At 38.3% G+C, this 26,727-nt stretch overlaps 2 protein-coding genes across 2 annotated transcripts; both read right to left on the bottom strand.

Annotated features, from left to right (window-relative positions):
* Positions 1-1,011: 1,011 nt before the first annotated feature.
* On the bottom strand, positions 1,012-1,671 carry LOC113351318. The gene has a single exon (XM_026595327.1). It carries the CDS (start codon positions 1,669-1,671, stop codon positions 1,012-1,014), a length of 660 nt encoding a protein of 219 aa, XP_026451112.1.
* Positions 1,672-23,423: 21,752 nt separating this feature from the next.
* Positions 23,424-24,734, bottom strand: LOC113351317 (F-box protein At3g07870-like). The gene has a single exon (XM_026595326.1). It carries the CDS (start codon positions 24,732-24,734, stop codon positions 23,424-23,426), a length of 1,311 nt encoding a protein of 436 aa, XP_026451111.1.
* Positions 24,735-26,727: the final 1,993 nt, after the last annotated feature.

Genomic DNA, 26,727 nt, shown 5'->3' with positions numbered 1-26,727 from the left:
CTTTGAGCATCAAATATATATTTTGAGAACATGATTATTAGGATTAGCTAAACCCCAACACTGGGATGATGGAGGAAGCCGTTCTTTATGCATATGATAATTATATTAATTCTTTTTTTGACTACTTGCACTTTTTATTAATCGATTTATGATTTTTCTTAATTGGTTGTGATATCGTATGATGATGTATGCTTGGTCGTAGTGCTTTTTATGCGTCATGCTAGTGATATACAATAAATTTTCTAAAAATGTACCTTGGCAAGAATGAGAGTCCTTATGATTTGAGCTATAATTGTTTCTAATAAATATATGAATTGTGTGAATGATTAATGGTGGAATCCTGAGTCCTAGTATCTCTTGATCTTGTGACAAATTTTGTATATATTTTTGTTTTAAAAATCTTTTCAAGTCCGAGCAACGAATCCTTATTTACGGCAATCGAAATACTACAACATATCCATCTGATGGACCAAGGGCGAATGTGCAAGCAAGTAACTCTGGAATTGGAGAATAGACATAATGAAGATGTTTCCTCTGATTTGTTGTGAGATACAACTTGAGATTTCTGATATTTGCGAGGCTAGGCTAAGAGAATGTGCGCGAATTGAATACGCTGATTGTGTTGGCATAGGACTATTGCCATAAACAACATCCATGGAAATTCTCTTATTTGAAGTTGAAACTTTCCTTTTATTTTTTTTATTTTTTTTTGTAATACTCCTTCTGCTTTTCGAGGTATTCCCCTCCACTCTGGTCGTCAAGGTATCTCTATCGCTGGCAACTGTGGTTCAGAAAATGGCTAGATAACTATTGTCGTTCAGATTCTATGATGGCGTGATGCCTTTTGTAGCGATCATTTTTCTTGGATACATTACTTGCTTCAGGAGCTTTCCATTCTGATGATTCAAGTGTCATATCGTGATCACTTCGTACCCGTCGCGCTCGCCAACCCTCATGTGAAGATCGTGCACGTCGGTGTGGAATAATACTTTTATTACTCGTTTGTGTCTCTTATATAGTGAGGCCTTCCGAACCCTCACGATTTTTCTTCTTGGAGTCGTCATCCGGATGATGTCTCACTTTGGATGGAATTTCTGTTGTCCCCTTCGTCAGTGACAACTTTGCTATTTTTTCCTTTTCTGCCCTTGCATATAATTCTTTGAGGTTTCCTACCGGCTGTACGGTTAAGGAATTGAATGTCCCGAATTCGTCAAAAGGAAAGGAATTCTTGTATGCTTCAATGATGAGCCCAGCATCAACCGTGCCGAATTCTCCAACTTCTTGGTGAAACTGTTGGTTGAAAGTTTCCAGACTTTCATTTGTTTCTTGATGTAATCCAAAGAAGTGACTGCTACCTTTTTTGCTTCCCAAATTGATCTTATATTGCTCGAAAAATGCGTCTGACAGCATCCCAAAGTTCGCAATTGAATTTGATTCCAATTGTGAGAACCAAGTCAAAGCTTTACCTGTCAGTGTCACATGAAAGGTTTTGCATAACAACTCATCGCTATATCCCCACAGACTCATTGAATCTTGGAAATGTTGCACATGTTCCACTGGATCGCCGCTCTTTTCGTCGAATAACTCCTTGAACTGGTGCTGCACAAAGTTTGCTTGTGGGCGGAACCACCTTATTTCTTCGACGAAAGGTGAGTCCATAGACCTTTTCATCGCTAAGACTTGTAACCTTTCTTCCCTCGATCCTAGCTTTCTTTTATTGAGTTCCTCAATTTGTGATGAATCTACTTCAGTTACTCGACGGATTCGTTCATTTCTGACTCCTTGTTCTTCCTCGATTTTGCTTTCTTCGAGCGTTGGTTTTCGTCATAATACTCCTTTCTTTTTCTCCCGTAGAGGTACTCCTTTCTTCGATCATTGAGGAACTCCCTTTCACGCCTGTTGTTCTGCCAGTTGCTTGGTCCAGACTATCTCTCCGCTTCTTCGATGAAGTGATTGCTTTCAAAGAAGTTATTCGGCCCATGATACTTAGTAGTTTTCCTTTCGGGTGATCTATATCTACCGTCGCGATCATTCGTCCCCTGTCGTGCTCTCCAACCCTCATGTGAAGGTCGTGCATGTCGGTGTGGAGTGACACTTTCTGAATGTTGGGTGCTACCAGTTTGTGGTCTCTTTTCCAGAGACGCTTTCAGTAGTATGTTTTCTTTTTCTAACTCTTGCAATATTTCTCGAAGAGTCAAATCTACGGGTGTTTCCACTGCCCTATCCGCTTGCACCATATGCGAGGCTAAACGAAGGCCCCTTTTGGCGAGGGAGTTCGGACGCGAGTTTAGCATATTTTTTTGGGGTTGGTTACCACCCCTTGGAGATACATTAAGATTGGAAGTATCACTTAAAGATGGAGTTGAGATACGTACCCATCGATTTCCTCTACTTATCCCTTGGGGATAAGTTCTTGTAGAAGGACACCTTGATGCTGTTGTTGCTGGTGACGTTTCAACTCCTTCCTGAAATGGGTGATCGACATCGCTATGATTCCCTCGGACTCTGGTATCGATATTGTTATTCCACCATTTCAATTTTCCTGTGATGTTTCCATGAATCTTAATTTGTTCGTTTTTGAAGAATCCTTCTCTGTCCCACGGTGGCCGCCAAAAGATGTTGTAGAAAAAACGTTCCTACAACACTCCTCGAGATTTTTACAGAAATGATATAATCTTAACCGTTCGATTGCGTAAGATTAATACTTTGTGGATGATTTGTAGACATTGAGATGATCCACAGCTTTTCCTCGTGATGCGTCCTTGATAATAGGAAAAATCCTCTTCATCTCTTCAATGCTCTTGGCTTTCTAATACTCTTAATGAATGTAGAAAAGGGGGGGTACCTGCAAAGACACTCTGATGCCTCAATGAGTAAGGAGATCTAAACAGGTTTTAGTGGAGATAAAAGGAATAGAATTGTGTAGCTTTATTGTTGAAATCCCTCCTCTATTTATAGGTAATAGAGGGTATGCATCCAGTAATTACCTGTCTGCATTCATATTGATGACGCACCTGGACCAAATACCGTCCAGGTTCATCATTATTTAAATCAGAATTATGTATTTAGACATTTAAAAATGTATTTGGCCCAATAATTAACCTTTATCCATTCCCTCATTTCAGGGTGACCAGGTTAATAATGTACTTGGACCAAATATATATCTAGATTAATTATAACTTCTTGGGTTGAACAGATTCATCCCCTTTCAAGATACGATGAATGTAGTCACCTTTAATAAAGGCTAACATATTTCGTTCTTAACTTTTTATGGGCTTAAGCTTTAACCCATGAACCAAGATTTCTGTTTAAGGCTAATGAGCTGATGACCTTATTAAGCCCATTTCAAATATATATGGTCCAAACAGTTTCTTCTGCTTGAGAACATCTAGGACATAGTTATATCTATTAAGAATGACTCTAGTTGGCACTATTACTTTTAGACACTTCCAGATAAATAACTTAACTTTATGAGGTGCATCGGTTCTCCACAAACCTTTCCAGTTGATACCAGAAGATTTCCTAACATTAGGATACATATTGGATAAGGCTTTATATGCTGTCTTTACTGAAAATTCCCCATTCCTACTTGGTTCCATATAAGCCTATCATTTCCTTGTTGAACTAAGTTCATCTGCAAGATTAGTTTTGCTGTATTATCTGGAAACATATCCCAGATTAATTGTACATTTCATCTTCTTGGATTATCCAGCATCAAATCAGAAACAAACACAATCCTAGCTGGTTCTCTAAAAGTATCCCTAGGAGTAGGTGGTGAATTTAAGCCTCTGACCCATTTATCATACCACACTAAAATTTTGTTACCCCTACGAACATCCCATCTACGAAACATTCATACACTAAATTATGACCCCACCAAAATTTTCTTTGAGCTGAATCAAGTTTCCTGATGATGTTTTTTGGAATCTTGAAATGACTCATATAATGGGTAGGAATTGAGTTTAGATCCGACTTAACCAAAGTGGATCTTGATACTTGGTTAAGAGTTTTGGAGCACTAACCTTGGAATATGCTTTTGTAAGAATTTTGGATTGAGCTAAAAGATTGTTTCTTTGATCTCCCCAAAAGAATCGGTAAACCTAAGTACTTATCATAAGTACAAAGTTGTTTAACCCCAAGCTTCTGTGTGATAGCATTAAGAGAGAGATCACCCTTAACATAAGCTGAAGATTTCGAAAAATTTATCAGTTGTCCAGAGACATTACTGAAATTCTGCAAACAAAATTTAACTTGTGCAATGCTAAATTTAACTTGTGCAATGCTTTTACTGTCAGCTTGAAAGAAAAGAATGCAGTTTTCTGCGAATATAAGGTGGTTAATCGAAATTGAGTTCTTTAGAACCTGAATTCCAGTCAACAGATTTTGGTTCTCTGCATTCATTAAGTATATAGCTAGATACTCCATCGATATTATGAAGAGATAAGGGTATAATGGATCCCCTTGCATCAATACTCTAGATGAAATTTATGACTTGAAATTACTACCATTTAAACGTATTGAGACAGACGTTGTCGAGATACATTGATAAATGATAGTACACCATTCTTCACAGAACCCTAAAGATGTCAGCATTTTAGAACAAACTCTCATTCTACCCTATCGAATGCCTTCGACATGTCCAATTTAAGTACCACTAACCCCCGCTTCTTCTTAGATTTCTTAATTGAGTGAATTAATTCATGTGCCAAAACTATATTGTCATTAATGTACCTTTTGGGGACAAAAGCAGCTTGTGTTGGAGAGATTATCTTCTCCATCATTGGCTTCACTCTTGTGACTATTAACTTAGAAATTATTTTGTAAGTGATGTTACAAAGACCAATTGTCCTGTAATCACTAGGTGTCGAAGGATGTTGGGTTTTTGGTATCAGGCAAGTAACAGTTTGGTTTATGAAAGCAGGCATTGTTTTATTAATAAAAAATTGTTGCACTAATTGCACAATGCCGTTTTCCACTGTTGCCCATTATGATAAGTAGAACCCAGCTTGAAATCCCTCGGGTCCCGGTAAATTCCAACTTGGCATAATTCTTAAGACATTTACGATTTCTTCTTCTATAGGCAGAGATACTAAGGAATTATTCTCTTGTTGAGTAGTAATTGGGGAAATGATGTCAAAAGTATGTTCTGAAAAAGCGGGATTAGTTGACTTGGATATGGAAGAGAAATGATTGGTAAGAAGGTTTTGAAGGTCATTATAGAAATGATGCCAGTGACCATGCTCATCTCTAAGAGCTGAAATATGATTCCTTGCTTTCCTTCTATTTTCCAGAGTATGAAAATAGGCCGTGTTATTCTCAGAATCTCTTAACCACTTATCCCCTGATTTTTGATGCCAAAAATCTGCTTCCACCTTTTTCCAATGATTTAATCTTTGAGTAGTGTGATGTATCTTAATGGATATATCCTCACTATAAGGTTGTGCTTGGAGGGTTGAAAACTGATCTCTTAAATGCCTGACATGAAAATCTATATGCCCAAAATACTCTATATTCCATCTAGACAGTTTGCGTCTAGTATGACAGAGTTTCTGAGATAAATCCAGATCATTGGAAAGTTTCCATGCATTTGAGATGATATCAGAAAAATTTGAATTCTTAAGCCATTATCTATAGAATTTCCACACATTCCTAGGTTTACCTGATTATGCATGAGTAGTTAAGAGTAATGGGGAATGATCAGAGCCTAAGAATGGGAGATGAAGGACTTTGGAATCTGGATAATCTCTGATCCAATTTAAGTTGTACATGACTAAATCAATTTTTGCTCTTTTATAACCTTTTCCATTAATTCTATTTGTCCAGGTATGTTTTGAACCAGTAAACCCCATATCCATTAACCATGCACTATTAATAATACTACAAATTCAATTATTAAGAGAGGCAACACTAGTTGAAGCATCCTATGCTGAAATGTGCACATTCAGATCACCCATGACAATCCATGATTGAAAAACATTTTCACTGAGATCCTTTAAGAATTCCCATTGTTGTTTTTTCAAATCAAGTTGTGTTGATCCATATACGCAGGAAAGCAGCCATTCTTGTTTTGAAGAATTTGAAGTAATGATAACGTGCACCATGTTATCTTTGCTACAAATTATATCACAAGGAAATCCATCATTCCAAAGAAGAACTAAACCCCCTGATAAACCAATGGAACTAACAAAGTGGGAATTTGGGTAATTAAATGGCTGAGTTAAAAAAAAAAATTCTATTAGCTCCACATTAAGTTTCCACGAGAAAGAGGATATCTAGATTATGTATTCTAATGATGTATTTTAGATGATCTTTGGTTTCTTTACCAGCTAAGCCTTGTACATTCCATGGCAAAATCTCCATTGTGTTAAAGAAGAAGGTTAATTGTAATAGGACACTGGGAAATAATAATTCACTAGTAAAACAGATTTTAAGAAATAAAATGCGAAATTCAAAGTGGGTATGGAGAAATTTAAATTTGATAAGAGGAATTACCTAGCCATCAGTGCTTGAAGAAGTTTCCTTGCGTCTCTGTTTGAGGGTGAAAATGATTTCTGCCGATTTTGGTAATTTCGGGTGTGTGGGTGTGAAACGAGTTTAAACCCTAAACAATATACTGCAAGGGAGTTCTTTAGATTCGAGAGATCAATCTGTAAAAATCTGGCCTAAACCAAGAAATGGTCGTTCCAGACTCGCTTCGGTCGAAAGTGAAGGAGAAAGGTTGGTTTCGGGGAGGGAAGCGAAGAGAGTGTTGAGACCAAAATAGTTGATTTTGGAAGAGTAGTTGTTTCACGACTTGTATCAGAAAGTGGGAAGCTAACAGATGGAAAGATAGCCAATACTTTCTGAGTGTTGTATCCTCCTGACCTGAACTTGTTTTTCGGTGGAAATAGGTAAGACCTATTTATACAAGTCGAAGTGAAACTTACTCTGGTCTCGTAATAAATGGAAAACGAATGAGTAAATGGGAGGAGGTGGTAATCGTTAACGCCTGGAATTGATGTTCCATAAAAGAAAGCGTTTCACCATTACTCCCTGTATTTACTAACCGCCTCATCCTTATGATACTGTCTTATAACGGGCGTACGCTATAAACCGCCAAAGCAATACCCAATGAGCATCCCCCAGTTTGTGACATGTGTTGATGTCTCGAGTGTTTTCGTGGAAAACATGTTTTTGTTCGGCAAGTTGAGCTTGGGAGACTTATCGGCTCGGTGGTGACCTTCGACGGTCGAGATTTTGCATCATGAGAGGAAGGGTAGACGTTGATTATTGCAACCCTTCGTTTGGTAGTTAGTGGCATGAAAGCATGGCCGGTACGGCGTTAATATGGCCTAGTTTAGGCGCGGCAAAAAGTTAGGGTTTTGGCTTTGTTTGGGCGCGACCAAACTAGGGCTTGGCGTCGGGCCAAAGGTTACCATGCGTTGGCTGGTAACCTTGGACGACTAAGATCTGCATCTTAGATGGAAAAATGTTTGTTGATCTTCTCAAGCCTTTGTTTTGGTAGCCGCATAGGGAAGGCCGGCATGGTATGGCGCGACAAGGTGGTTGGCATGCCATTGGCACATGTAGCATGGCTGGATGCTTTGGCGCGGTTTGGGCGTGGCCAAAACAAAGTTTTTGGCGTTGGGAAAAAGGTTACCATGCGTTGGTTGGCGACCTTGGACGGCTAAGATTTGTATCTTAGATGGAAGGATGGTCGTTGATCGTCGCCATCCTTTTTTTTGGTAACCGCATAGGGAAGGCCGACATGGTATGGTGCGGAAAGGTGGCTGGCATGCCATTGGCACATGTGGCATTGCCCGCATGCCTTGGCGCGGTTTGGGCGTGACCAAAACTAGGGTTTTAGGACAAAGGTTACCATGCGTTAGTTGGCGACCTTGGACGTCTAAGATTTGCATCTTATATGGAAGGATGGTCGTTGATCGTCGCAAGCCTTTGTTTTGGTAACCGCATAGGGAAGGCCGGCATGGTATGGCGTGGCAAGGTGCCTCGCATGCCATTGGCACATGTGGCATGGTCGTCATGCCTTGGCGCGGTTTGGGCGTGATCAAAACTAGGGTTTTGGCGTTGGGCCAAAGGTTACAATGTGTTGGATGGTGACCTTGGACGGATGAGAGTTGCATCTAAGATGGAAGGGTGGCCGTTGATTGTCGCACGCCTTTGTTTTGGCAGCCGTGAAGGGAAGCCCGGAATGGTATGGTTTAGGCGCGGCAAGGTGGCTGGCACAACATACCATTGGCACATGTGGCATGGTCGGCATGCCTTGGCATGGTTTAGGCATGGACAAAACTAGGGTTTTGGCGTTGAGCCAAAGGTTACCATGCGTTGGTTGGTGACCTTGGACGGATAAGATTTGCATCTAAGATGGAAGGGTGGTCGTTGATTGTCGCACGCCTTCGTTTTGGCAGTCGTGAGGGGAAGGCCGGCATGGTATGGTTTAGGCGTGGCAAGGTGGCTGGCACGACACTCCATTGGCACATGTGGCATGGTCGGCATGCCTTGGCGCGGTTTAGTCGTGGACAAAATTAGGGCTTTGGCGTTGGGCAAAAGGTTACCATGCGTTGGTTGGCGACCTTGGACGGCTAAGATTTGCATCTTAGATGGAAGGATGGTCGTTGATCGTCGCAAGCCTTTGTTTTGGTAACCGCATAGGGAAGGTCGACATGGTATGCTTTAGGCGAGGCAAGGTGGATGGAACGGCATGCCATTGGCACATGTGGCATGGTCGGCATGCCTTGGCGTGGTTTAGGCGTGGCCAAAACTAGGATTTTGGCGTTGGGCCAAAGGTTACCATGGGTTGGTTGGCGACCTTAGACGGCTAAGATTTGCATCTAAGATGGAAGGTTGGCCGTTGATTGTCGCACGCCTTCGTTTTGGAAGCCGTAAATGGAAGGCCGGCATTGTATGGTTTAGGCGCGGCAAGGTGGCTGGCACGGCATGCCATTGTCACATGTGGCATGGTCAGCATGCCTTGGCACGATTTAGGCGTAGCCAAAACTAGGGTTTTGGCGTTGGGCCAAAGGTTACCATGCGTTGGATGGCGACCTTGGACGGCTAAGATCTACATCTCAGATGGAAGGGTAGTCGTTGATTGTTGCAACCTTTCGTTTTGGCAGCCAGTAGCATGTAGCAGGGCCGGTATGGCTTTGGCATGGAATCGTGGATGGCATGGTTTTCCATTGGCACGGTGTCGCGGCTGGCATGGTTGGCATGCCTTGGCGCAGAGGTGTGGATGTTACGGCATGCCATTGGCACATGTGGTGCGGCTGGCATGGTTGGCATGACTTGGCGCGGAGGTGTGGCTGGCACGGCATGCCATTGGCACATGTGGTGCGGCTGGCATGGTTGGCATGCCTTGGCGCGGAGACGTGGCTGGCATGGTTTGCCATTGGCACGGTGGCGCGGCTGGCATGGTTGGCATGCATTGGCGCAGAGACGTGGCTGGCATGATTTTCCATTGGCACGGTGGTGCGGCTGGCATGGATGGCATGCCTTGGTGCGGAGACGTGGCTGGCATGGTTTTCCATTGGCACGATGGTGCCGCTGGCATGGTTGACATGCCTTGGCGCGGATATGTGGCTGGCACGGTGGCGCGGCTGGCATGGTTGGCATGTTTTGGCGCGGAAACGTGGATGGCATGGTTTTCCATTGGCACGGTGATGCGGCTGGCATGGTTGGAATCCGTTGGCGCGGAGATGTGGTTGGCACGGCATGTCATTGGAACATGCGGTTGGCATGGTTGGCATGCCTTGGCACGGAGAGGTGGTTGGCATGGTTTGCCATTGGCACGGTGGTGCGGCTGGCATGGTTGGAATGTCTTGGCGCGGAGACGTGGCTGGCATGGTTTTTCATTGGCACGGTGGTGTAATAATTTAGGGTTTGGTGGACGAAGGTGATGTCGGTCAATACTAAGGGTTCAACCGTGGAACATGACACATATATATGTAAAAAAAAGGTACCTTGGTAATTCTTACATAGGCGTGTTGAATGATTCAATAAATACGCTAGTGGTCCTAGTGACGTCATGTCAGATGTAAGGTTTTACGATTTTAACCCTAAGCTAAAAACCACCATCAACAGTCTCTTAGAGTGGTTTTGCTGTGAAACAGTTTCATGGAATGAGGTATATGAGTTAGGAGATGGCGAAAACTCATCCAAACCAACATGCTCAGTACCAGAGACATCCACATTATAGCTAGATGAATGGTAACTAGACAAATTATCTTCAATTTGATTAACTAGGTCTTGGAGTGGTTCCTTAAAATCTTGCTCTGGGAGGCATGAATCTGTATCTAAGTTGCTAAAATTGTAATCATCAAATGATACGCCAAGTTCACCTAAAGAAATGTAGGATTTTAACAGATCCATATTTGACCCCTATCCACCTTCCTGACCCATAGAGGAATTAAATGCTCTTAGTTGCTGCTCCACATCACCTTCAGACAGACTTCCTAAAATATTACTATTCCCAAAATTGTGGTCAAAATGCTGATATGAATTTTTTGTATTACTTGGACCACCATCTTCAAATATGATTATCTTTCCATGTCTATGGCTCAACTGACCTGTCATTTTATTGTTATTAATAAAAACCTCAATCATACCTTGAGAATTATATCCAACGACTGTTACTGGAGAAAAAGATGACAAAGGAATGTTCCTGATATTGTTGTCTGCATCTTGTTCTTTTAAAATGACTGCATCTTTGGAAACTTCCACATTAAATTGCGCCGAGAGAATGTTTTTGGGTCTTCATGCATGTTTGAAGAACCATCTCCTATAACTTGATCTTCAACTCTTTGATGAGGACCACCTTGTTTAATAACTTTAGAGTTTTGTTCCAGCGATTCAACTGCTGCATGTTGGTTTACAAATTTGACTCCTTTGTTATTTGGGTTTGTCCATGATGGAGGATCAATAATTGATGTTGATGAGAGATAACCTCTTTGTTGTTGTAAAAGATATGCTGCTATACTTTCACATTCAAGCTCCTTATGGTCAATTGTATATTAGTAACCGCACAAATTCAAAGGCTTCTTTTCATAAAACAACCTAATCCAAACTTCCTCCCCTGCTGCATTTTTGATCCAAAACCTTCTCCTGAGTGGATCTTTGACATCCAACAAGACTAGTGCTTTTTGTACTTTAACTTTTGGGATTACACAATCGGGTGGATCTAGTTCTCTCACTTCTTCTATTGCAGATGCTATGCCATTATTTGGATACGCAAACCCCGGATGCATGTTATAAAGGCGTAGCCACAGAAGCACTTTAGTTAAATCCACTACGCTTTTTGGAATCTGAGGATTCCAAGGCTCCATCACGAGCAAGTCTCTTACTAGAAACCATGGTCTAAACTTGAGAACAATATCATATTCATCCGAAGTGTGAAACTTTATCAGATAGCAGTCATTTTCCTCTCTTTTGATAAAGATGTCTTTGCTTTTTGGCCAAAGCTTTTTCAATTCTTTCTCAAGTTCACTTACTGTATAAACCTTAAAACTATGCACCTTGCCTAAAAACTGAACTTAAACTGCACTACTCCCTGTAGAAGATCTTCTGATAAAATATTTGGTTCCCTCAAAGCTCTCAATCTATCAGCTATCGAAGTACCCTCCAACTTCTGTTGGACCTGAACTAGTTCTGAGTCCATTGAAAGAGAACATGAGAAGTAAGAAAAGAACTGGGAGAAAACAACGAGGTAGAGGATTAAAATAAATAATCCATTGCCTCCACTCTGATCTATGAATGTTTTACACCTGGATGAAAAGTTCTTACATCTCCGTAATTTAATCTTATAGTTAATTGAAAGACTGCTACTTTGTTTCGAAACCCTAAAAAAGAAGCACGGGAAGAATAAACCGATACCAATTAATTCTTATGCAGATACACAGAATAAAAAGGTATAAATTGTATCATCGTGTGACATAAGATAATCAAAAGTTGAGCCATGGAACCGTGTAAGTTGAGATTACAAGAAAATTAGGCAAAACCACTCCAATCTTCAGGCAACCCTTCAGCACCAAAGCCAATACCTAGTGAATACAGACAACGGGATCCATTAGATTATCAAATAAAACTAAATATGTATAAAGAAGGTGATTATATTAACATGCAAAAGTAGAAATAAAAGATCAGAAGCAAGATTTTCGAATTCAGAGATAACGAGTCACTCCGATTCATTCACCGAGTTATTCGCCTAGTCATTCGTCTTTGATGGTTGTGTCTTGCCGACACCAAACTTACATTCTAAGATTTATAATAACAATGCTTGTTTCCCTTTTTTCTATCTTTACCTAAAAATAGGCTAAATTGAAAAGTAATGGTATCATTTTTTTTCTAAAAAGAAAGAAGTATCATCTTTTTTTTTGTAAGTTTTTATTTTATTTTTTCATATTTCACATTCGAGTCGACTGGAATTGTTGAATTGTTTGACAAATCGGAAAATTTAATATGACATTGATATCCAACATGTGAGATATTATTATTATCTGTTTTGGTCCAATATGAGATATTATTTTGGTCTGTTTTGGTCCTCTTTTGCTAAAAATTATTGTTCTATTAAAGTATCATGAGATATTAGATTTGGTTCATAGGCACATAAGATTTGGAATTTTACCATATCCCAGATGATGCAAATCTCTCGACATACCGTTTTTCGGCAAAAGTCAGTTCAGAATTCACATGTACAACTCAAACCAAAATTTTGATATAAGACTTGAAATTTTGATATTGAATGTGATATATCACACATATTAGCTCTTATTTGATTTCATTAAGAAATTTCAGGTTAGCACTTGGGAGTTTGTATATGCAAATACATCGCACTCGCGCATATGTGACTCGATTATGTAAAAACGTCAAATTCATTTAGTAAAGAAATAAACACAAAAAACGTGCAATAATCACAACACAAAATTCACCTGGGTGGGCACATTGACATTAGTGATCAATGTCTCCTGCCACATAAACCGCAATGGTATAAATATGCCATGAATTTGTTTGGGAAACTTGGGAATATACACCTAAATTGACTGTCATTTTGGGGATAATGTCCCAGGATTCCAGTTTCTGGAAATGTGCCCCAAAGTAACGATTTCCGTCAAGGAACCGTTAAATGGTTAATTTATCGTAAATGTGTCTGAACTTTCTCTCTAATTTTTTTGACGTTTTTTTCTGTCTGAATATGTTCCTGAACCTTGTAAAGGTGTTAGTATATATTATATCTATATTTTAATTCGCATATATAATCCTAAGTGTGTGCGAATATTGATTACTTAACGGTTTTGGATGGAATTTTGAACGGCTGGGACATATTTCCGAAAACTGAAAATTCGAGACATATCTCCAAAATAACAATTGATTTTGGGACATATCCTCAAATTTTCCAATTTCTTTCCTTCGAGACAAACTTTTACACTATAAATTCAAAAGTATGAAGAGAGGGGTATTATTGTATGCCGTTAAAATTTCTTTTGAGCCAAACTCATGCATTTGCGTTGTATGAACCATTGATTGGTTGAGATAATAGAGAGTCTTTGTTCATGAGTTAGATCTCCATTATTATGTTTGAATGAGAAACCCAAAAGGCCAAAACACCTTTCATAAAAAAAAAACCCAGAGAATCTAGGTTCTTGTAGAGTCTATTTAAGAATATATATAAAATATAAGGATGCTCTAACAATAACACAAAAAGGAAGTACCATATAGATGAACATCCGACGACAGAGGGCTGTGGGTTCATATTAACAATTACGTGCGCATTCGCGTGACAGTAAGATTATTTTCACTTAGCCTTCAATTTTGCACCAACCTAAAAAAGTTTCAAAATTGCTAACAGGGGTACCAAATTGCTTGGAGGTGTACCAACCCAAACGTAATGGATGTTTTTTTTTAGTGTATTTTGGTATACTCCTGAGTAATTTGATACCCCTCTTAGCAGCCTTGAAAAAATTAGTTTCTTACTAAAACAAAAATGAAAAGATATTATCATGCATTTGTCATTCATTACAAAGGAAGAGATTCTCATGCTACCTTTTAAACTGATCTTTTAGATTTTCTTTTTCTATGTTTTCAACTTGGCTATATAATGTCGTTGATTTGTTACAATTGCTAATACATTGGTAATAATTTTCTTTGTTTGATGAAGTGATTGTTTTTTCTATGTTCACACAATTATACCGATGCATTTTAAGATGCCGGAGAAAACTGAAATGAAACTAGTAGATACCGGGAAAAATTAGATTCATACTGGAAACATACAGATTCAGCTCCCAATCGATCAGAACAAATATCCTTTGGAAAAGAGGTTTCTTTATCGCGAAAATCTCTTCCCTTATTCAAGATTACTACTACTTTATAAGAGTTCTTCTTTCTTTCATGGAGGTTTCTTACATGGAATACACATTATTTTTCCCATTCAGGCAACTATATTTGGAGTTTGATTCTGGCGGCTATTGTTAGCTCAATCTGGAAAGAAAGGAATTGTATAAGATAACATATCTATCTCTTCAAAACTGATGAAGATCTCATCTTTCAGGCCAAGTCTTCAGTCCTTACTTGGGCAGCGGCGACAGGCAACATGATTCACCAGAATTTCTCTAACACAGTGTTGTCTAATTGGCAGGCAATCTTTCTGTAATTTTTGGTTTTCTGTTTTTTGCTTCTTTTTTAACCTTATTTTCTTTACTTTCTTCTACCTCCGGTAGACTTGCATGTACATTCCTTCTTGTTTTAATATATCCTCCTTCCCGATCAAAAAAAAAGTTCTTATTTCTTTCCATTTATGCGTTCTTCTTTCTTTACATTTACACCGGTGTCTATGATCATATTTAGTTCTTTGTTATCTTGGGATATGTTGGATATGCGATTGGTGAGGATGTGTGAAGACTTATAGAGGTGTATAGGATTATGATTTATATGGATATTTAACAATCCTAAAAACTCCTAGGTATTCAACTATGATATGTAAGGAATCAGTAAATATCCATGGTATTCGATTAAGATTGTTTTAGATTCCACAAATATCCTAGGTATTCAATTTATTTAAGATTTTTTTTTATTTATTATTATTTTATTTTAGGGAGAAGATATATATGGATTCTTATGGATATTTGTAGGCAAAATATGTATGTTATTATCTCATATCAATCTTAACCCAAACCACATAGAGTTTCATAGATTCTTATGGACATTTTTTTTATCACAACATGTTGTGTTTTTCCACCACCACCACCACACACCACTAACCACCATCAACCACCGCTGCCACCACTAACCAGCACCGCCACACACCAACCACCACCGACCACCGCCACCACCAGCAACCATCACTGTCACCACCACACCACACACATCAACCACCATCGCCCACCACCACCTCAACTTTTGGATTAAAGAAATCATTATGGCCTTGATTTTTTCAAATATATTACTAATTGGTGGTATACTTCAATTTTTAAAGATCTAACTACTCCTGAGGAAATCCATTATAATCCAGAATTATATATCTATAAGAATCTTAAAGATTATTTAAGAAACATTATAAATCAACTAGATTGGGTAAAACTAGTATCTAATTTTATCTAGATAAATCCTGATCCAATACACCCATGTTAATGTAGACGAGGTCCATAATCTGTAGGGACTCGTCAATCAATTAGTGATGTGTGTAAGGACCATGAAGACGATTTGTTCAAGTTATATAAGTGAAGGATCTCACTGTTTTATTTGTTTGATCTATAAATATGTATCTTTTAACTTTATTTCGTTACAAAATTTTCATCGAATTTTATTGTTCAGTGGACATTATGGATCAACAACTTTCGAGAACAATTTTCTTTGCTGAATTGTTCAATTTGACTGCAATACCTTTTTTTTGTCAATCAATAATTTCAATTTATTCAAATCAAAATGTGATTACATGATCGCTTACAAGAATAACAAAAACATCAAAATAGATAATAAGAACCCTAATACAAATGAAGATATCAATTACAAGTACATCGCGAAGAGAAAGAGTCATATACCGTAAAGATACCCATTTTTTGTAAATGTAGTAGGGAAGGATGATGGTATAATCCGGAATCGATTTCGACCATTTAATATGATTTTCTTCTTCTTCAACAAGAGATACTCCTATAAGAAAGGATTTATTTGCACTAAATCTTATAACTCCAAACGAACCCGGATGCCCTAATTCCTTTGGATTGAATATGGATTCTAAGAAATGTCGTGTTAGATTGTGTTGTGATGTAACAACACCTAATACTCGTAGAAATGGGATTTGACTAGAATTGAAGGGATAAATCTCAAATCCTAGATGGATTGAGCCAAAATCTGGTTTGATAAACGGACGCAGCCAAATTGTATTCCATCAGTAAAACTCCGTTTAAACAGATAAGAGACTTCTTACACATTTAATACCCAATAATCGAACCCTAGTAGTGACTAATAGATTGGGCACACGTGTTACAATCCGACTGATCAACCAGTAACAACTAGGACACCCATTAAGGATTACTAAGGGAAGACTCCTCTGCATACTACTTGTCACACTGTGACACTGCCCCCTCCTGAAAAACATCCTTGTCCGCAAGGATGAATTGTCGGTAGTGTGCTTTAACTGCTGATAGATCCTCCCATGTGGCATTCTCTGGAGAAGAATTTGTCCATTGAAGGAATAAGTGCCTGATCTGTCTGTTGTCTCTGAGTATGATTCTGGTGCGCAAAATCCTTTCAGGAAGTATAATGATTTCACCAGAATGGTCCACCACAGGGAGGGTTGGTGATGGAGTGTGTTTTAGCCCAATGAACTTCTTTAGATGAGACACATGGAACACTGGATGTATACGAGCATTGGATGGTAACTGCAGTTTATATGCTACTTTCCCCACTCTCTGCAACACTGGAAAAGGGACATAAAACTTGGAGGAGAATTTAAATTTTTTCCTTAAGGAAATAGAAGCTTGCATGTATGGTTGTAGTTTTAGATAAACAAGATCTCCAGCTTCAAATGATCTATCATGTCTAGATTTGTCAGCATACAGCTTCATCCTCTCCTGAGCTAGCTTGAGTGATTCCTTGAGCATATCAATTAGGGAGTCCCTCTCCTTCAAATAATATTCCACAGCTGCAACCGAAGTAGTAACCTCAGAATGAAAAGCAAGATGAGGAGGAGCATACCCATAAAGTGCTTGGAAGGGAGAGAGTTTCAAACTAGTATTGTACCACCATTAAGCTAAGGCTAACCAATCACTCCACTTACTTGGTTTGTGTACACTGAGTCATCTCAGATAATTTTCTAGACAAGCATTCACCCTTTCAGTTTGTCCATCTATCTGAGGGTGATAAGCTATGCTAAGGTATAGGCCAGTTCCCACTGCTTTGAATAGATCTTTCCAAAAGTTACTAGTGAATACCTTATCTCTATCAGAGACGATGGAGGAAGGTAACCCATGAAGTTTGAAAATCTGGTTGAGGAAAGCATGAGCTACATAATTAGTTGTATATGGGTGTGAAAGGGCTATTAAATGAGCATATTTGGTAAGTTTATCCACAACCACAAGGATGACACTTTTCTTGTTGCTAACAGGGAGGCCCTCAATGAAATCCATTGTAATGTTTTGCCATGCATGGTTTGGGATAGGTAGAGGTTGAAGTAACCCAACAGAATTTATGGTGTCAAGCTTGTTCCTTTGGCAAATGTCACAGTGTGATAGAAATTGGACTATATCTCTATGCATACCATTCCAGTAAAAATGACCCCTAGCTCTGACTGAAGTGGCTTGAATGCCTGAATGCCCTCCAATAGTAGATGCATGAAGTGACTCCAAAAGGTTAAGTCTAACATTATTAGTGGTACCAATGTAGAGTTTAGTTTTATACCTTAGGATCCCTTCCTTGTAAGTATAATTAGGGAAACTGGAAGGATTAAGGAGCAATGCAGAAATAAGTTGGTAAGCCTTTGGATCATCCTCATAGCTCTTTAGAATATCATGAACCCAAGTTGGTGTAGACAAACTCAGAGAATTTAGAGTGGCGGCATCAGCAGGTCTCCTAGAAAGTGCATCAGCAGCTATGTTCTCAATGTCTTTCTTATACTGTATGGCATAATCAAAACCTAACAGCTTAATGAGCCACTTCTGCTGGAATGTAGTGGTGATCTTCTGTTCAAGAAAGTATTTTAAACTCTGGTGATCATTCTTGATGATGAACTTATTTCCATGTAGATAGTGTCTCCATCTTTGCATTACCATAACAATGGCTAGAAATTCTTTCTCATAAGTGGAAAGTGCAATATCTTTAGGACCCAATGGTTTGCTGAAGTAGGAAATTGGTCTTCCTTCCTGAAGTAAGACAGCACCAATACAATTAGCACTAGCATCACTTTCAACCACAAAGGGTTTAGTAAAATCAGGGAGTGCCAACACCGGTGTGTTTCTCATGGTACACTTGAGGTTTTCAAAAGCATAAGTTGCAGCTGGACTCCACTGAAAATAATTTTTCTTTAGAAGGGAAGTGAGTGGTTTAGTTATAGATCCATAGTCTTTGAAAAACTTCTGTAGTATCCAGTGAGACCCAAAAACCCTCTTAGTTCCTTGATGGTTGATGGCAATGGCCATGACTGCATACATGCAACTTTATTAGGATCTGCACAAACTCCCTCTGTAGTGATAATATGCCCAAAATACTCCAAAGAAGATTGACCAAAGCTGCACTTGGATAGTTTAGCAAAAAGTTGATGTTGTCTGAGTAATGAGAAAACCACCCTGAGATGCTCCAAATGTTCTTCCATGCTGGAGCTGTAGATGAGAATATCATCAAAGAACACCAAGAAAAATTTCCTCAAGAATGGCTGAAAAATCTCATTCATGAGAGCTTGAAAAGTAGTAGGGGCATTAGTCTGGCCAAATGGCATGACTTTGAACTCATAGTGGCCCTGGTGAGTTCTATATGCAGTCTTGTGAATGTCCCTAGCATAGACTCTGATCTGGTGGTAACCAGCTCCCAAATCAATCTTGGAAAGAAAAATGAAACCCTTGAGCTCATCCAATAACTCATCAACAATGGGTATTGGAAACTTATCCTTAATAGTAATACTATTGAGTTTCCTATAGTCTACACAAAACCTCCATGTGTTGTCCTTTTTCTTAACCAAAAGAATGGGTGAAGCAAAAGGACTGTGGCTAGGTTGAATGATGCCACAGTCTAACATCTCTTTAACAAGATGTTCAACAACATCTTTTTGTATATAAGGGAATTTAAAGGCTCTTTGTTTCACATGAGTTAAGTTTGGTTGTAAGGGAATGGTGTGATCTAAACTTCTTTTAGAGGGAAGTGTAGTTGGTTCCGCAAAGATGTCATGAAACTCTTGAAGTAGAGGAAGTAATTCAAGAGGTGTGGGGGGGTGGGGTAGAGGGTGTATAAATGGAAAATAGATGACCCACCAATCCATGAGAATTTTGTGTAAAGAATTTCTTGACTGCCTCACCACTCATCATTAACAAGGAAGACTTAGAAGATATGCCTTGTAATGTAATCCTCTTGCCTTTGTATTTGAAAGAAATAGATAATTTAGAGAAGTTAAAGAGGACATCACCTAAATTTCTTAACAAATATGCTCCAAGTACAATGTCACACCCTCCTAGTGGTAAAATCCTTATGCTCTCCATAAATTGGTGACCCTGCATACTCCAAGTCAGCTGAGGACAAATACCAGTGTTTACAGTCTTCTCTCCATTAGCAACTGTAACCAGCATTGTATTAGTAGGTTCAATGTGGCAGTGAAGTGAACTGCCTAGAGCACTGTCAATAAAACTGGTAGTGCTTCTTGAATCAATTAAAATGGACACTCTCTTGTTAAGAAGAAGACCAGGAATTCTAATGGTGTCACCTGTTGCATTGCCTGTAAGAGCATGTACTGAAATTTCCACATCAGAGTAAACTAAGGATTCATTAGTCTCTTCAAACACCTCTTCTTGCTCCTCAGTATCTAGTAACTCATTAGTGTCCATTTGCAGCATAAAGATCTTCTGTTTTCCCTTGCAAAAGTACCCTGTCTTGTATACCTCATCACAATTGTAACATAAACCATGAGCTCTACTTCTATTCATTTCATCAGGTGTGAGTCTCTTAATAGAAGGTGTTGGATACTGAATTTTATTGGGCATGGTAAAAGAGGATTTAGGAGTTATGGGAGAAGATTTGGGAGAGGTCAAAATTGGTTTTGGTGAAAATTGGTATAAGAAGATTGTCTATTAGTGTTGAAGGTAGTTTGAAATGATTTGGTTGCAGTAGCTGCTAGAGTGAGTTTTTGCTTTTGTAGTCTAGCAAGGGAAAAAGCATCTGCTAAAGTTTTAGGATGAAACATAGAGATGGATTTACCTATTTCATCTTTAAGGCCACTACGGAAACTCATGACAAAATACTCTTCACTAAGAGTTGGATTCATCTTCAACATTAAAGTTTTCAACATCTCAAACTCTTCATAATAATCATGCACAAAAGATGTTTGTACTAACTTATTAAAACTTCCAACAAAATTCTCCTCAATAGGGTTTTCAAAATGTGCACAGAGATTAATAGCTAAATCTTTCCAAGTAATTCGATGTCAATTTACTTGAAAGTTTAAAAACCAAGTTTCAGCTTTTACCTTCAAGATAAATAGCAGCAATATTTACCTTCTTGTGTTCCTCAATATCATTCAACTCGAAATATCTCTCACTCTTTTGAATCCAATATCTAGGATTCTCACTATCAAATCTCGTGAAGTCCAACTTAGGAAGACGATGAAATTGATTCTGATGTGAATTTGAAAAGCGATTACCTCCATTAAGGTCTGAATTGGAATTAGTAGCCGGTTCTGGTATTGAATCAAACTTCTGAAGAAGAAGATCAAACTTAGAAGTCAGATCTGTTGAGAAACTAGGGAAATTAGCTTGTAATTTAGCAATGGAAGCAATATTTGCTTCCACCTTATCGTTCACTTCTTTGATTGTCATTGGAAAAAAATTTGGATGAAAATTGGGTGGATCGGAACTGCTCTAGATACCAATTGTTGTGATGTAAAAGAAAATAATACTCAGAGAAATGGGATTTGATTAGGAATGAATGGATAAATCTCAAATCCTAGATGGATTGAGCCAAAATCTGGTTCGATAAACGAACGTAGTCAAATTGTACTTCATTAGCAAAACTCCGGTTAAACAGATAAGAGTCTTCTTACACATTTAATACCCAATAATCGAACCCTAGTAGTGACTAATGGATTGGGCACACGTGTTACAATCCGACTGATCAACCAGTAACAACTAGGACACTCATTAGGATTACTAAGGGCAGACTCCCCTGCATACTACTTGTCACAATGTGACATATTGTCGATGTTCTTGAATCGATAATAGCAAGTCATGAACCAACGATCAAGGTTTGAATAAATCGTCCTCAAAGCGAAGAGAAATTCGCCCTAAATGGCGAAGAAAAATCGCTCCAAATAGTGAAGAAATATGTCAAATGACATTAAAAAAAAACTACTTTTATTCGATTAAAATTTAAAAAGAAAACGAAATCTTACTCATATCTTGCTCAGACTGCAACACTTATTGATCATTATTCAGGGGATTATTATTTGCCCGGCGTCATTAGGGGCGACCCCGAAAGAATTAGGGGCGACTTTTTTATTCTCATCCTATAGGTGTGGCTATGGGATGTCCTAATAGTTAGAAAATACATATATACCCTTTTATAATCGGTATTTTAGTATTGGTTTTATCAATCGATTATGTCTGTGTTCTTTTCTTTGTGTTGTTTCGAAATTTTTTAATTTGGGGCTACTAGCACAATCGGTAGATAATGAACATCACGAGACTACCGATTGTATAATCGGTAAACAATAAATATCACGAGTCTGCCGATTGTGAAAATAGAAAAATGCAAAATTCCACTAGTTTTTGAAAATTTAAATTTGGGGCTACTAGCACAATCGGTAGATAATGAACATCATGAGACTACCGATTGTACAATCGGTAGATAATAAACATCACGAAACTACCGATTGTGGAAATAAAAAAGTGCAAAATTCCACTAGTTTTTGAAAGTTTGAATTTGGGGCTACTAGCAAAATCGGTAGATAATGAACATCACGAGACTAACGATTGTACAATCGGTAGATAATAAATATCACGAGACTACATATTATGAAAATAGAGAAACTCAAAATTCCAATGGTTTTTGAAAATTTTGAATTTGAGACTACTACTACAATCGGTAGATAATGAACATCACGAAACTAACGATTGTGTGTATCTATTTGAACAGAAAAGTATAGTCGCTTGATAAAGTGCTTTATTATCTACCGATTCTAAGACGTTAATGGTGTTGAATGCATTTTATCGTCTCTTTAATCAGTATTAAACCGTGAACATGGCATTCTTCATGATGTTTCTCACCTTCTTCTTCATACCCATCCATGTTTGTTGTTGATTTAAGAAAAAATGATATTCTCCACCATTTTTTTTCTTTCTTCTACTCTAAAATCTTAAAACTGTAACACTAAAACAATTTTCCTTTATATAATCTAAACTACCGATTGTTAAGGGTAGAATCGACATTATGAAAAATGAGAGATAAGGAGTAGTTTCATTTTAGATTTGAGTGACCATATTTTGTCTTATTAGTCGTTCCTAATTCTATCCGGGTCGCCCCTAATGACGCCAGGAGTATTTGGTATGTAGTAAAGAAAAATTCTAAACAAGGTTTATACTTTAATGGGCCAATTTAATCTGATGGGCGTTTCCAACGAAGTTTTCTGTTGGGCTTATGAGGAGGTTTGGTAGGTGAAGCATAATCTCCTTGTTGCATCTAAGAAGTAATTTGCGAAGCAGCAATGCTACAGATATCGCCTCCCTAAACAACCTAAAAATCGTCCCTTGCAAAGTTCCTTGACAAATGGAGAGATGTTCCTCAAATGGCTCCTTGGAAACCGTGGAACAATGATGCTCGGCCGGATATGGCAAATCTCCATGAAAACAATCCATCCAAGTTGAACAAGAAGTATTAATGGATCTCTTTCCCTTAGTTTGCTTCTCAAACCAAGTGATTTTCCGTAGGAGGGCCGATAGAGATAGAACATGGGCATAAAAATGATTCAAACAGCAAAGGTTACCATAGCAAACATAACTCTCTGTCCCCAGTTGAGTAAACTAGCAACCAGATGAGACTACCACAACTCAAGTAACCCACACAATTCCTTCATTATTTTTGATCAGCTAATAAGATAAGTTACTGTGAAGACTGAGCAAACAAGAATAACTTAGCAACTTGATAACCTGTTTAATGACCAATAAATCCACACTTCATGCAATGATGCAAAGTATTTTGGTCATCAGCTATACCGCCAAGACATCTGGGGTGGTTTGCAATTTCTATACAAAATTGTACAGGAAAGATTTGTCCTCCGGCTCTAACCAAGTAATCCTTCCTAGTTCAGTATAATCCACATCCTCTGCGAATAAATTATTCCTCTCTTTTTCCGATTGGGATGCACTAATCTCTTGAACTTTACCTTCGAGAGCTAGCACGGAAACAGAAGTTTTCATATGAGGAATTGCTTGATAATATTTGACATCTTCGTTAACATGCTCATAATCACTAAGCTTACTAAATGCTGCAATCTTTGGATGATAGCACAAAAGAATGTACTTATCGTACCACAGTAGGAGCTTGTTGTTCCTTGTAATAGAAAATGGCTCATAAGTGTGATCTTTTTCTAGGCATTCCACACTGAATTCCTTCTTCCAAACCCACTCAAATTTGTGTTCCTTTTCATCCGTCTTTAATACCCATATGTCTAAACGGTCGCCATTGTTATTATAAATAACACAAAGAAAACCGCCCAGTACGTGTAGTTGAAAATTGTCTTCCAAAAACCTAAATGGATTAGGCGAATGAATGAGATTGATAACCTTGGTAACAACTGTAAGCCAGAAGAAACAAGGTGGCGATGGAAGAACCCGAAACTCCTCGGTTACTAGATCGAAGGCAACAACCTTCCACTGCTTATAATCCAACCAATGCAGATTTCCATCGACAAGAACACCAGGTGAATTGCAAAAGCAGTAACTAGTTTCTCCTTTATTTCGCCATCCATAACCACTACCAATAGTGTATACCTCCACTCGTCCAACGCAGGGTGATTGCCAAAAATAATTAGGATAATAGATTCTAATGACCTTATACTCATCTGTTGAACGAGCGTAACCAAACCCACTAACAACTAGTGGATCAAAGTCTAGATCTGATATTCTTATCGGTGGAAGAACGATTAATTCATTTGGAATAAAAGGATTAAAGATGAAGATAGGTTCATGCATGAAGAGCAATACTGTAGCCAAACAAATCAAACCATTACATGAACCAATTAAGATATCATTGATGAACAAGCTTGTTAAAGTAAGACAAAATCGGTTGTATTTAGAAACCACATACCAAGGGTAATGCTTATTGACATCAACCTCACCATCTAAATCAATTTCATCATATGCTTTCTCCGTGTAGAAAAATCTGACTCTGCTGCACTTTTTGTGATCTTCAGACCCTCTCGCGTAGATGGTACCAACCTTAACATGATCAAGGAGCTTTTCCCATGTTTTGCATACATGCTTGCACTGTAATATGGTTTCAATTGGTAACCGTGAAAGTATCTCTGATATAATCTCCTGAGGAAGATTCTCCATCGACTAATCTGAATCTCAATTTATATCTGTGCCTACTTATTTGTTTTTTTGAATAATCACTTGACGTACACAACCTTTAAAGGAATGCTTTTGCCCCTCATGGAAGATTGCGCACAATAAGATATCATCCGGGATTATTTATATGAGTAGGCATCCCTGTTCATAAGATTCAGATTAAGAATAAGAACAAGACTTGGTTTCCTAGTATGCAAAGAATTCGGCTAACAAATATGGATGTCGATCATAGATGGAGCTCTCCCTTAACCTAAGTAATACTGGAAAAATACGGTTTAGTCCAAAAATCAATCCAAAGGTACACTTTAGTCCAATCCGAGTCAACTAGGTACAACTTAGTCCAAAAATATGGAATGTACATTAATAACCGGCGGTGCTATTTGGCTTCCTAATCTCCACCTCCCTATTCTCCTCCCTACAATCTAAACCCCACATTAGGGGAATGGTGAACCCCACCTGAACCTGAATGCGAATCTCGATATGGATGTGGGGCTTAGATTGTAGGGAGGAGAATAGGGAGGTGGAGAACGGGGAGCCAACTAGCATTTCCGATTAATAACCCTCATTATTATTATTTAATCTAAATATTTGCAATTTAGTCCACGCTGACTCATGATGATGTCAGCAATTTTAAATAATATAAAAAATAATTAAAAACAATTTATCTTTTGAACCGCTCGTCCAAAATCGACAAACTTTACATATGTGGAAAGCATTTTCCAAGAGCTACAAAAAGAGTACCCATATGACTATATAGTTTTCATTTTGTAAAAATTTTAATTTACATTGGTGTGTACAATTATGTACATCGCTGCAAAGATCCAAAAACTCCAGAATCCATGATAGCCAAACTGCACCCTAATCCGCACAGACTGAGAAAATACAAACCACGCCAAACTCCAACTGGATAACATCCAGATTTGCTGAGGTAAGTTTAGCAGATAACCTGCATCGAGGACAAACCAATGAATATAAGAAATCGTAGCTTGAAAAGAAAATGATTATCCTTTCACCAACATTCTCATAAGAAAACAAAGCAAGAAAACGATCAAAATAAAAAGTTACTCAGTTTATGGTGAGAGACACAATCCATGTGGGCATTACTACACAAACTTAATATGGCTTCGAAACATCCCAGTACAGTGATTTATTGCACTTTACCAAAAAGGAGATTACTAACATGCACAACAGATCAATCATACTCACACCCAGACCTGCTTTTTCATGAGAAGTATATTGGTGCATCAATATATTCATCCCTGTGAAACATTTCTAAAATTGATCGTTCATAGTCATAAACAAACCTACTTTTTCATTGAAAATACATTGGTGCACCAATGTGTACACCCCTGCAAAACATGCATAAAATCGATCATTCATATTCACACTTGGGCACACTTTTTCATGGGAATCATACAGGTGCACCAATGTGTGCACTCCTGCAAAACATGCAGAAAAATGATCATTCATAACCATTCACAAACCTACTTTTACATGGCAATTACAGAGGTGCACTAATACGTACACCGCTTTAAAACATGCATAAAGCTAATCATTCACAATTGCACACAAACCTATTTTTTCATGGGAGTTACTTCCCACAGGTTCACCAATATCTACACCGTTATAAAACAAGGGAAACGTATTTTTTCATAAGATTTATACAGGTGCACCAATATGTACACCCATGTAAACATGCACAACACCAATCATTCATATTAACAATCAACAAGTGTACAACTATATACGCATCATCTATCTACATGTGTATCGTTATGTACACATAAATAAACAATATATTATTTCATTAAACGAAGATTGTAACTTATCAAATTCAACTAAGAAAGACTAAAGCACACAATCATGTTATCAGTTAGGACCAATATTAAGGTAGGAATCATCAAGGGAACCAAAGTATACAACTAGAACAAATACCTTGCACCGTGTTGCATCATCTTGGGATGCAAACTCAATTCAC

This window comes from Papaver somniferum, chromosome 2, assembly GCF_003573695.1.
Source record: "Papaver somniferum cultivar HN1 chromosome 2, ASM357369v1, whole genome shotgun sequence".
NCBI classification, from domain to species: Eukaryota; Viridiplantae; Streptophyta; class Magnoliopsida; order Ranunculales; family Papaveraceae; genus Papaver; species Papaver somniferum.
Note: the sequence above shows the minus strand (reverse complement) of the source record. Positions and strands in the feature narration are given on the sequence as shown.

Coding starts and splice junctions, on each gene's coding strand:
- LOC113351318 (XM_026595327.1), bottom strand. CDS start 1,671: ATGAAAAGGTCTATGGACTCACCTTTCGTCGAAGAAATAAGGTGGTTC.
- LOC113351317 (XM_026595326.1), bottom strand. CDS start 24,734: ATGGAGAATCTTCCTCAGGAGATTATATCAGAGATACTTTCACGGTTA.